At 49.2% G+C, this 12,780-nt stretch overlaps 1 protein-coding gene across 1 annotated transcript in view; it reads left to right on the top strand.

Annotated features, from left to right (window-relative positions):
• The first annotated feature begins 583 nt into the window (after positions 1–583).
• Positions 584–12,780, top strand: part of VWF (von Willebrand factor) — a 137,727-nt gene continuing 125,530 nt past the window's right edge. Inside the window, exons 1-3 of the mRNA XM_084765429.1 lie at positions 584–961; positions 2,052–2,106; positions 2,944–3,108. Coding sequence (XP_084621555.1) covers positions 2,052–2,106; positions 2,944–3,108 — 220 coding nt within the window. The 5' untranslated portion in view covers positions 584–961. The remainder of the gene's footprint in view (positions 962–2,051; positions 2,107–2,943; positions 3,109–12,780) is intronic.

Genomic DNA, 12,780 nt, shown 5'->3' with positions numbered 1-12,780 from the left:
CAGACAGCAGGTGTATGTGTGTGAGAGTCTTTTGGGGGTGGTGGCATTAGAATGAAGCCACCATTTCCACCCCCTTTACAGCTTGGACCAGGGCTTTCATCTTTTGTTGTTTTGTAGCAAGGTCTCTCTCTGTAGTTCTCTCAGCTTGCCACATGGACCAGGCTGGCTTCAAAATCATAGAGATCTTCCTGCCTCTGCCTCCGGAGCGCTGGGATTAAAGGCACATGCCACCATGCCCAGCCCAGGGCCTTCCTTTTTAACCTGTCCATAAAACACTGGCTAGGATCCAAACAGGCTGTTTTTGTGAGGTCTGGCCTGGATTGTTCATTCCCGTGGATGACAGCGGCAGGAAGTGTCAACATACATCTTCCTCTCACTCTGCTGCTAAATTGGCTCCCTTAGAGGGTGTTTTTCAAATCCCCTGGGGTTAAGCCCTGAAAGGTGGATCAGGAAGCCATGTTGATGTCACCTGGGACTCTCTCCCAGCCTGGACCAGGCTGCCATGGGAAACCTACTGCTCCTGGTCTTAGCTGTCTGCAGGAGCACTCAGGGAGTCTTAGCAAACTGAGCTGTGGTGGTGTTTGGAGGAGCAAGGCAGTTCATTAAGGCAGCTTCCAGGAGCTCTCCCCGCCGGGCTCTTTAAGTCTTATCAGCCTGGAAGTACTTCTACGACTGCATCCTGCCATTGTTTCCCGTTGGTAGTTAAGAGAAGGCAGAAGCCCTGTTGTGGCTGCTCGTGGCTATTTAGCGGGGCAGAGGAGAGTGGCACTGGGTCACAGCTTGGGCTTTCTCTCCCTGCCTGTGAGGACTTTGCAGCCCCAGGACTACTTGACAGCAGTACAGCTCACAGCCTGAGCAGATCCACTGGGCAGGCTCAGGAACATGGCCTAGGAGTGGTGGCACTACTGAGCAGCAGCTGCGCTTCCCAAGGGACTGTGGAGATTCAGTAAGGAGAAGGAAGGTATGATGGTTTTGAAAGGAGAGCTGGCCCAGCCGTGGGAGGGAGGTATAGGGTTCTGCTTTTCTTTCTGAAGAAGACTGATGACCTGGCAGAACTGTAGATTGCCAGGTGCCTTCCTCTCCTTTCTTGGGTACCTGCTGGGAGCCCCTGATGAACCAGTGTTCCGGGAGGGTACAGCACAGGGACACCTGCTTTGTAACCCAGTCTTGGGCATGTCCGGGAACAAAGTGTTTTCTGTTCACATCCATGAGGTACTTGGCTTATCCCTCTTCCCTGGCCTGAAGAGGCATTATGTAGGAAGAGCCATCTCCAGTATGCCTCAGGTGACACCTTCTGTGCTTCCTGTAGCCTTTGCCAGAAGGGAAAGGCTGTGACAGGGGTTCTGAGGGTTGGGGGGCTGTGTTCTGTCATCCAGGATTGCGTGTCCTCTCTGGTAGGCAGTGGGGTAAGACACATTGTAGAGAATGTTAGACAGGGCTGTTAGACCCCTGTCCCTTTGCCAAGGCCATTCAGGAAACATTTATTGAGCATGAGTAGGGTGCTGAGTGTCCTTGCAGATCCTGGGGACATTGGTGAGAGAGGCAATGCCTGCTCTAAAGGCACTCATGGTCCAGGACAGGTGACTAACAAGTTCTAAGTGGTGGCCCCTGGCTGGTCTCTGAGTCTCGGTTCTGATGGCAACGACACAAGCCAGCTTCTTCTCTTCCAAGTTGCCATGTATGATGACCGAGTGTCACCTCTTTTCCCAGATGCTGCAGGGCTGTAGGGACATTGGATACCAGGCTATCCTGGAGGGCAGGAGAAGAGAGTCAAGCTGGTCCTGGCACTATTGCCTGAAGAAGATGCCCAGGAGTGTGGCCCATTGGGATTGTTGCTCTTAGGCCTGGCCTGGGATCATTTTGGGGACTAGTTCTCCATGCTCAAAGGAGGCATGGGGCCATTGAATATATATATCATATATCATATGAAAATGCCCCTCACTGGATGCATTGACTGTAGCATGTCTCAGCAACCATCTCCCTGAGCAGTGAGAACCAGCTCATTTCTTCTCTCTCTCTCTCTCTCTCTCTCTCTTTTTTTTTTTTTGCAGATGAATACTGCCAGGTATGAGATCTGGCTGTTTGTTCTGGCCCTCGCCTGGCCAGGTAGGTACCAAATACTTTCCTTCCTTATCCCTGCCAACACTACTGAGGGCACCTCCTTCCAGGCCTCAGTCCATGTGTCTGGACCTCATCTGTGCTCAGTCTCCGTTAGGCTTGTGACTTAAGAGTCAGTGGTTGCCTCCTGTGACAGTTAGGCAGAACATCCTGTTTCCGAAATACGTCCCCTCCAAACTGAATATCCGCAGAGGCTTGGTGGCACAGAATTATTGTACCATGTGATGGGAAAGAAGGGACTTCAAGCCTTGGAGGCAGTATTGGTTTTCACGTGGTCCTCTAGTTAATCCTCTCATAGCATGGATGATGAGACTGCAGGTCAGAGGTCAGAGAGGGGATGCTACCGCACAGGAGTCACACAGGCCCAAAGTCAGAGGACGGTTCTGAGTGCGCTAAGCTGTCCACCCTCTCTCGACACTGCTTGTTTCATCTTTCTTCCCTCACTGAGATTCCCAGTTTGGCAGTGCCAGCAGCAGCGCCATGAAGCAGAGTGATGAGATAACTTCCGGAATGCCAGCTTGAGTTACTGCCCTATGATGGACCACAGATGACTCTAATTTCTCATCTGTTTGCTTCTGTTGTCTCTAACTTTTCTGTAATGGGCATTATTGCATAATTCAGCCAGCCTCACTGAGATGAATATATGTCCTCGAAGATTTTATTATGGTCATGAGTCTGAGGTCATGCTCAGAGGCAAGCGACCTCATTTAAAATGGAAAATATCTCCTTATTTCTACTTTCTATCACTTGTAGCCCCCTTTCTATGGGGCCAGAGGACTTTGGGCTGATGGTCCCATTATGCTCACCTGTGGCCTCTTCCCTCAGGGACCCTCTGCACAGAAAGGACGACCGACAGGCCGTCGATGGCCCGATGCAGCCTCTTTGGGGATGACTTCATCAACACTTTTGACAAAACCATGTACAGCTTTGCAGGGGGCTGCAGTTACCTCCTGGCTGGGGACTGCCAGAAACACTCCTTTTCCATTCTTGGTGAGTTCTGGGTACCCATGGCAGGGTCTCAGGGCAGGGGTAGCTGAGATGGGGGAGGGGTCCAACTCTCATGACACAACAGAAACTAGAGGCCACTTCTGAGAATATTAAGGTCAATGGTCTTCTCATGACACCTTTTTCCTTGAGGACAGTGGCCTTCCCATGACACCATCTCTTAGTCTGTTGTGTCCATTGCTGTGGGTCCAGTCAACATTCCAGGAGTTCAAAATCACAGAGAAAAAAAGATGACGCTGGGGCATGTGGGATGCAGAACTAAGAGGCTGAATACTTCCTAAGTTACCAGAGAAGGGTTGGTGGTCCACCTCTGTTGTCTCTGCCTCCTCACTGCAGCCCTGGGATGTAGGTGTTATCATCTCCGTTTACCAGGGAGGGACTGTATGCAAAGAAGGCTGTCCCGTCCTTCCCAGGAGGGGCTGCATCTGAGTTTCAGCCCACTCGCTCTGCTGCGCTCAGGCTGGAGGCAGTAATAGAGAGCTAGGGTCTGGTGATCCACTCTAAGTACTAACCTGCTGTGACATGTGAGGGAGGGATGCTGCAGAGCCAGCAGAAGTGAGGTGACAAACAGATCTATACCATTAAGGAAACATTTTGGAGAAACTTGTTCCAACTGGGAAGGAAGGCCTTGAAAAACAGAGGGGCTGCTGTAGTGGTGGCTTTGTGGCAGGAGAGAGCAAGAGAGATGATCAGACGCCCAGATTCCAAAAGGAAAAGCAGCTGTTCAGAGTCAAGGATGTGGGAGAGGTCCTTAATAGAACGCTGTGGAAAGGAATGTCAGGGTAAGGGGGATTCTGGGTAAACCCACTTGATCATATTCTTAGTGAAGACAAGCCTGAATGACAGACGGGAAGGGTGGGGGAATGAAGAATTTGAGGATATATAGTTTTTCTAAACTTTATTATTATTGTTGTTAATGATAATAGTGTGTGTGTGTGTGTGCGCGCACCTGCCCACATGCGCACATGTATATGTGGGCGTGTGCCATGGTTAGTATGGAGGGGAGAGGGAGATGTCAGAGTCAGCTCTCTCCTTCTGCCTTGTTGGAGCAAGGTCTCTCTTACTGTTTTTGCTGTGCTGTGCACTTCAAGGCAGCTGGTCCATGAGCTTCTGGGCCAGTCTCCTCTCTCCATTCCCCAAATTACATTAGGAATGCTGGGCTCACAGATGTGGGTTCTGGGGGTCAAACTCACATTGTTAGGCTTGTATGGTTGATTTTTTTCCCCCTTTTTGAGTCATTTCATCAGGCTTTTGTTGTTGTTGTTGTTTTGTTTTATTTTTTGTTTTTGTTTTTGTTTTCCCCTAAACTAACCCAATGGAATTCCTGTTAGTATTGGGATAAGTGGGCAATTCCAAGGGCAGATCACAAGGTCAGGACCTAGTGGAGAGGGCACTGAGAGGAACCTGGCACAAGGTTGGCAGCACACGGGGCTTGCTTGAATGGCACATAGGTTGGAGTGTTCTCATGGCTGTTTCTCCATCGGTCATGCCTTGGATCCATGTGTAGTTCTCTGGGTCCAGGAGTTGTTAAGCTGTTTGTAAATTTGTAAACTGACTGAGAGAGCCCTCTGATTCCCTGTGGACCATGCTGATCTTGAAGTGGAGTGTCTCCTGTCTTGGGCTTTTGAGTGTTAGGGTTAGTGTACCAATTCTCCTAGCTTCCTCCTGCTCCTGAGATGTTCTCTGTACTGGCTAGTTTTATGTCATCTTGACACAAGCTAGAGACATCTGAGAGGAGAGAGTCTCACTTGAGAAAATGCCTTCATAAGATCAGGCTTCAGGAGGCCAGGCATGGTGGCACATGCCTTTAATCCCAGCACTTGGGAGGCAAAGGCAAGTGGATTGCTGTGAGTTCGAGGCCAACTTGGTCTACAAAGGGAGTCCAGGATAGCCAAGGCTACACAGAAAAACCCTGTCTCAAAAAATCCAAAAAACCAACCAACCAACCAACCAACCAACCAACCAAAAAAGATCAGGCTGCAGGCAAGTCTGTAGAACATTTTTTCTTTCTTTCTTTCTTTCTTTCCTTCTTTCTTTCCTTCTTTCTTTCTCTGCCAAAGAGGACATCAGAGCACATAGATGGTTGTGAGCCACCATGTGGTTGCTGGGAATTGAACTCAGGACCTCTAGGAGAGCAGTCAATGCTCTTAACCACTGAGCCATCTCTCCAGCCCAGACATTTTCTTAATTGGTGATTGGTAGGGGAGAGCCCAGCCCATTGTGCTGGTACCATCCCTGGGCTGGTGGTCCTGGGTTCTGTAAGAAAGCAGATGAGCAAGACACAAACACCAAGCCAGTAAGTAGCACCCCACCCTTACCCAGCCTCTGCATCAGCTCCTGCCTCCGTGCTCCTGCCTTGTTTGAGTTCCTGTCCTGACTTCCTTTGTTGGTAAACAGTGATATGAAAGTCTAAGCCAAATAAACCCGTTCATCACCAACTTGCTTTTTGGTCACGGCGTTTCATGGAAGCAGTGGAAACCCTAAGACGCTTTCTTAAGCTATCCTTCGACCAGCCCTCCTGCCTCTGTTAGCAAGTCAGTCACAGGAGGACCTCAGCGGCCTGCCATCTTCCCTGTTCTCTGGGAGCCCTTTAAGGGTAAGGACAGTCAGTATCTTTTTCCTCCCTGTTTTCTGTTGTTCAGTGGGATCTCTCAACACCAACTGGAGAAAGATCCATGAAACCGGGTGCAGGGTTGTACTAGAGCAATGGTTCCCATCCTGTAGATTGTGACCCCTTTGTGGATTGAATGCCTCTTTCACCAGGATCCCCTAAGATCCTCAGAAAACACAAACATTTATATTATGATTCATAACAGTGGCAAAATGACAGGTATGAAGTAGCAACAAAAATACTTTATGGTTGGGGGTCACCACAACGGGAAGACTGTACTAAAGGGTCGCAGCACTAGAAAGGTTGACAACCACTGTATTAAATGAAAGTGTTCGCATGAGTGACATTTGAGGAGTCTTGGGTGAGGGGCTGGTGTTAGGTGGAGAAGACAGGGAGGTTTTCCATGCATGGAGGGTGGGGGAGCATTATCCAGGGGAAGAGGCAGGAGGGGGGGGGGAAGGGAGTGCTCAGTGTGAGGAGCCAGGCTGGAGGGATGGTGAAGCTTGAGCAATGGTTTCTGATTTCCACAAGCATCAGGATCACCCAGGGGGCATTCTCAGATATTTGAACCCCAGAGTTCTGCCTCCAGAAGCAAAATGGGACCCAGTAATTTTCCAGCTGCTGTTGCTGGTGTTTACTGGGGATTAATTGTTGAGAACCGTGAGGGTTTTTTTCTTAGTTTGGGTTACTATTGCTGTGATGAGACACTGTGACCAAAGCAACTTGGGGGGTGGGGGTGGGGAGGGTTTATTCAGCTTATACTGCTATGTCATTGTTCATCACCAAAGGAAGTCAGGATAGGAACTCACGCAGGGGAGGAACCTGGACACAGGAGCTGATGCAGAGGTCATGGAAGAGTGCTGCTAACTGGCTTGCTCCTCTTGGCTTACTAAGCATTCTTTCTTATAGACTCAGGACCACCATCCCAAGGATGGCACAACTCACAATGGTCTGGGCCCTCCCCCATCAATCACTAATTCAGAAATGCCTTACAGGCCTATCTATGATCTGATCTTATGGAGGCATTTTTTAAAAAAATGATGTTTCCTTGTCTCTTGTCCTTGTCCTTGACCAGGGCAGGGTTGTAAGTATGGGTGAGAGGATGAGGCAAGTACACATCTGATGGGGTGTGCCTTGGTTACTTTTCTATTGCTGTGAAGAGACCCCATGACCAAGGCAAAGAATAGAAGAAACAGTTTATTTAGGCTTACAGTTCTAGAGGGTGAGTCTATGACCATCATGGCTGGGAACATGGAAGCTGGCAGGCATGGCTCTGGAGCAGGAGCAGAGGGCTTACATCCTGATCTGCAAGTAGGAGGCAGAAGGAGGGAGTGAGAACTCACTGGGAATGGCAAGGGCTTTAAAAATCTCAGAAACCAAGTGCTGGAGAGGTGGCTCAGAGGTTAAGAGCATTGACTGCTCTTCCAGAGGTCCTGAGTTCAATTCCCAGCAACCACATGATGGCTCACAACCATCTATAATGAGATCTGGTGCCCTCTTCTGGCGTGTGGGAGTACATGCAGGCAGAACACTGTATACATAATGAATAAATCTTTTTTTAAAAACCCAAAACCTCAAAAACCCATGAGATACCTCCTCTAACAAAAACCACACCTCCTAATCCTTCCAAATAGTTCCAGCAACTAGGGACCAAGTATTCAATTATATGAACCCATGAGGGACATTTTCATTCAAACCACCACAGGGTGTCTGCTCCATTTACTAGGGTCGGGATCTTGCATAGCAAAGGATGGTCAGAAAGAACTAGGGTGCCATCAAGGGGGTGCTGGGGGACACTGTCCTAGCAATGTTCTACTGCTGTGAAGAGACACCACGACCATGGCGATTCTTAGAAAGGAAAGCATTTAACTGGGGCCTGCTTACAGTTCAGAGGTTTAGTCCACTACCCTCAATGGCAGGGAGCATGGCAGCACACAGGCAGAGATATGGTGTTGGAGAAGGAGCTGAGAGTTTTGCACCTGGATCCACAGGCAGCAGGAAGAGAGAGAAACTGGGCCTGGCTTGGACTTTTGAAACCCGGTGACACACTTCCCTCAACAAGGCCACACGCCCTAACCGCTGTCAAGTGTACCAAGTGATGCAGGTGGTTTTTCCTCCCGTCCCCAAGCTCCCGGAATAATGACTCAATGAGACTCAAATATATTTACAAATTCCTAGGCCAGATAGCTGGGCTCTTCTCTGCTCGTAACTTGAAATAACCCACTTATACTAACCTATATTCTGTTACGTGGCCGGTTACCTCTGCTCAGGTAACCATGCATCTCACGTCTTCACGTGTTGCCAGTGAGTCTCCCCACCACTACCACATGCTCTTTGCTCTCTCGCAGCATTCTTTCTCCTGTGGGATGTCCCACCTTCTATTCTGCCTTTTCTTATAGGCCATAGGTCTTTTAATTGACAGGCAATGCATCCATACAACACACAAGATATTCTCTTGACAACCAGGCATTCAAATCTATTGAGCCTGTGGGGGCCATTCCTATCCAAACCACCACAGAAGGGTACATGGGAAACAAGAATTGGGTGGCCTGGGTCACAGCAATGAGGCAGGAGCTGCAAAGGGCCAGCCAGAGACACTCTTAGGATGTGACAAGCTGTGGAAACCACCCTGAACATTGTGTTGTGGCGTCCCACCTTGCCCCAGAGGTGGCAATCTCCTCCTGCCCCATGTAGGGAGGCAGGACCTCAGGCCTGCCACTCGGGTAGCCCCAGTGTGTGTTCTAAGTAGAGCTTTCCCTACTGAGCTATCACGGTGTTAAGGTACAGTGAGCCTACCTGATAGCAGTGGGCATTGGTAAATAAGAAAGGATGGGTAGGAGAGACAAGAGCTTTAGACTGCCTTTTATTTCATTTATTTATTTAGTTTTGGTTTTTCGAGACAAGGGTCTCTCTGTTACACAGAGCCCTGGCTGTCCTGGAACTCTTTGTAGACTAGGCTGGCCTCGAACTCACAGAGATCCACCTGCCTCTGGCCTCCCGAGTATTGGGATTAAAGGCGTGCGCCACCATGCTTGGCTGGACTGTTTTGTTTTATTTTTAAATTTTTTTTACTTATGTATATATGTCTGTGTGAATATATACCATGTGTACGCCAGTGCCTACAGATCCCTTGGTGTTAATGGGGGACTCATGACTCAGCTGATGAGTGTTAGGACTCAAAGTTAGATCCCTGGCAAAGCAGTACATGCTCCTTGCTGCTGAGCCATCTCTCCAGCTTTGGCTCAAGATTTAAATAAGGGAAACAGTATCACTTCTCTACCCTGTGGCTTCAGATTTAAGTGAGGGAGATGCCGATGCCTGCCGTAGTGGGAGTCTGTCTGCCTTACTTTTGTTCTGCTGCAGATCCTGCTTAGAGACAGGTTAGTATGTAATACATGAAGAATCTTAGGACCAGGCACAGAGTTCATAGTTTGGGCTCTGGGAACCCAGCCAGCATATCAAAAAATCCCTTTTCTCCCCACATAAGCCCAACCCAGCCCTCCTGCCTCCATCAAGGAAGCCTTCATAGTCAAAGGCTGTGTTTGTGTCTGGAATGTCATTATGGCCCCACCAGTAGTTTTCTGTTGCTGGGACACAATACCCTGAGAAAAGCAAGTTAAGATTGGGTTTATTTAGGCTTACAACTGACTACAATGGAAAGCAGGAGATTGAGGCAGCTGGTCCCTCGACATCTACGGCTAAGAAACTGAGAGCAGGGAATGCTTGTGACGAAGACCTTTTCCCCTTTTTGTTCAGCCCAGGAAAGGATGCTGATCACTCTTAGGGTGGGTTTTCCCACTTTGGTTTATTTAATCAAGACAGTTCTTCTCAAGCACGCTCTCAGGCCAACCTAATCTAGATGCTCTGGCACAAGGCTCCTTTTCCAGGTGGTTCTAGAGCTCATTAAGTTGACAGTTGAGAGTAACCGTCACATCTGCTTTGACTAGTTAGATCTGGTTAGCCCTGCGCTCATCAAGTTGCCTCAGCCAATTGGCTTATATTCCCAAGGACTTGGTGGCTATGCCCCTATGAAGAGATGGAAGCATAGAAAATGCCATCCACTCATGTCCCTTCCCCAGCAGAGTCCCCAGAGCAATGGCAGTCTCTCCAGGCTCCTTGTCTTTACAGTTCAGACACTGTGAGGCACAGGTGAGATTAGCTCTTTGAAAATGTGACTTTGAAAATGGTGGCGCACGCCTTTAATCCCAGCACTTGGGAGGCAGAGGCAGGCGGATCATTGTGCGTTCGAGGCCAGCCTGGTCTACAAAGGGAGTCCAGGACAGCCAAGGCTAACACAGAGAGACCCTGTCTCAAAAAAAAAAAAAAAAAAAAAAGAAAGAAAGAAAGAAAAAAAGAAAATGTGACCTGTTATCCAAACTAAGTTACAAAAGCATCCGGGGCACTATAATGTGAATTCCCACATCAAAGAGTCACACACTGCTGGGCTTCAGTGTGCCTCTGTCGGGTTCTCTTTCATGGTAACCTCCTGCCACCACACAGGGCTGCAGCAGAGGCCCAGCCTCTCGGGTCACTCTTTTCCCGGTGTCAGTACCCAAGGGGAACTTTGGGACCCAAGGAGGGACCATGTATTCCCAGACATCCCTAACGATTCTCTACCGGTTTAGGATTCTTTTCTCATGACAACTTGCCCTTGTCAAGGGTCAGTTTTCTGGAAGCCATCAGTCAGAGTCAGTTGTAGAGTAAACGAACTTTACTGAAGATCGATTGCGTCTCTACCCAAACCCTACTGTAGCATCAGAAAGACCGGTGGTTACTTTGCTTGTTGGTATTAGTAGTGTGTGGAAGGCTGCCTGGGGTGGTGTTGGGAAGGGGACCAGAGTCCTGAGTCAGGGGAAGGAACCTAGGCTTTGGACCTTGGGTTTTGTTTCTAGGCCTAGGATTACCTTGTCCTCAATTGTTCTCCGTGACATCCTGTTTCCTTGATTCTAAATCACTTACATTCCCCTCTGCGTGTTTGTGGGCCTTGTTCATATCCTGAGTAAAGTGTTTATGTCTGTGCATGAAAGCTTACCCGATGCCAAGGGGAGCCCTCTTGAGGTTGGGGGCCCAAGCCAAGCACAAGTCACAGTCAGCACAGGGGCCACAGAGGGGACCTGATTCCTCCTGCTTTGGAGAGCCTTGCCTTCCAAAGTTACGGCTACATGACCCGGCTCCCAAATTACTCCAAGGAGAGCCTTCAGTAACCGGAAGCCTGCTTAGTCATTTCCACAGTGTGAGATGTCTGAGTGGTCCCCGGGACTCGCCCTGGTTCAAGCTTCCTGTATGCTTCTGACGGGGCAGGATGCCTCCTGCTCCCACTAATGGGGTGAGGGTTGATGGCTCACTGTGGACTGAGCATCTTGTACTGTAAGTTCAAGGCCAGCTGGGAGCCTGGAAAGAGCCTGGACGGCTTGTCTTTCTTCCTGGGTGGAAGAAAGCTCCTCTTTTCTCAGCAGTGCTACCTTGGAGGCTCGTGGTGTGTAGGGCTCCCTTTTGGGGTCAATGGACACTTTGAATGGCATGTTCCTTCTAATGGCTGCACGGTATCTGTAGCAAAGAAGAAGAGGCAAACAAAATGGAGGGGGATTTAAAGTTCCCACCAGTGTGGGAGGCTTTGTGTTACAAAAGGGTGCCTAAGCTTAGGATCAGAAGACCCTACCTCTGTGCTCCGGGTGGTAGTGTTAACCCATAGTGAGAGTGGTTTCCCCACCAAAGGACAACAGGCAGTGTCTGAGTACATTTTGGAGGCTCATACTGGGGTTCATGTTGCAGATATTTAGTGGCTGCGGCCAAGGTGCCTGTTACTTGTTCTGCCATTTACAGTGGGCCCCACAACAAAGTATCAAGCCTCCAGTGTCACTGGTGGCGAGATGGTGAGATCAGATTGTATATTAAGCCCTAGTTTCTCCAACTGTAATATGATGTCAATCAACTTGAGCCTGCTGGTACATGCACACAGTCTCAATACATGAAAGGCGGAGGTGACCTTACGTTCAAGTCTGGATTTTGCTACATAGTGAGATGCTGTCTCTTGGAAGGAAGGAAGGAAGGAAGGAAGAAAGGAAGGAAAGAAGGAAAGAAGGAAAGAAGGAAGGGATCAATTTAGGCTGAATAGTGTCAGCGTAGGCCACATGTAAGTGGGAACAGTGCATATTTATTATTTTTTGTATACAATAGAAAAAAAAATACAGTGTTGTTCAAACTAAGCTGCAAGCCATGGGCTATAACTAGCATTTGCAAAGAATAGCAAATGCCCGAAAACTTCAGAGTGGGTGATATATATTAAGGATGAAAACAGAAACTCTCTCTCTCTGTGTGTGTGTGTGTGTGTGTTTGTGTGGTGTACTGGGTCATGAAGAAAAGGGTGTTTGACTATGAAACTAAAGAGCCACTTGTTCAGATGGCCTCTGAGACCATCCCCACTCTCATGGGGGGGACTCTTCCAAATCCACTGGTCACTCCTGCTGTGGGCCAACTGCTCCGAGGCCTCCTTACCTTGCAGGGTTGGGAGCTCTGTGTGAGCTCCCTACAGTTTTCCTTCATTGAAGGTCACCGTGCTAAACCCACCACGCCCCTACATTTTAAATTTCCACTTGCTTCTGAATAGGAAATGAGGCCTGGCTACCATAACCTAAACCATCTACTTAGGGCCCCACAATCTAGCAGTGGGTGAAGATGCTGGACCACCGGCTCTGACCTGCTCCTGCTCACCTTTGGCTTTACCCCAGCCCTGCTCAGCAGGCTGCCCACTGGCCTTTCCTGGGGCATGAACAAGTCCTTCAAATGTTCTTTGATGAAGGGCAGGTGACTCTCAGGGTCACCTCGTGGGGGATCCACATTCCACAGGAAGAGTTGTTGGTCCAGGGTTGTGTGTGGCCATGGCACGTTCCCAGCTGCCCAGGTGCTGCCTTTGCACTTCCTAGCACCACCCTTAGCCACACTTTTGCTGTCTCACTGTTCCCAGCTACCTGGGTCCCCATAGGAGGGAGAGCCTACAAGAAGAAGAGGCACAGGAGTGGGGTGGGGGCGGGGGGGCATTCTTTCCT

The sequence above is a fragment of the Acomys minous genome, assembly GCF_964271855.1.
Source record: "Acomys minous genome assembly, chromosome: 17".
In the NCBI taxonomy this organism is placed as follows: domain Eukaryota; kingdom Metazoa; phylum Chordata; class Mammalia; order Rodentia; family Muridae; genus Acomys; species Acomys minous.
The sequence above is the reverse complement of the archived record's forward strand: the minus strand, read 5'-3'. Positions and strand labels throughout refer to the sequence as shown.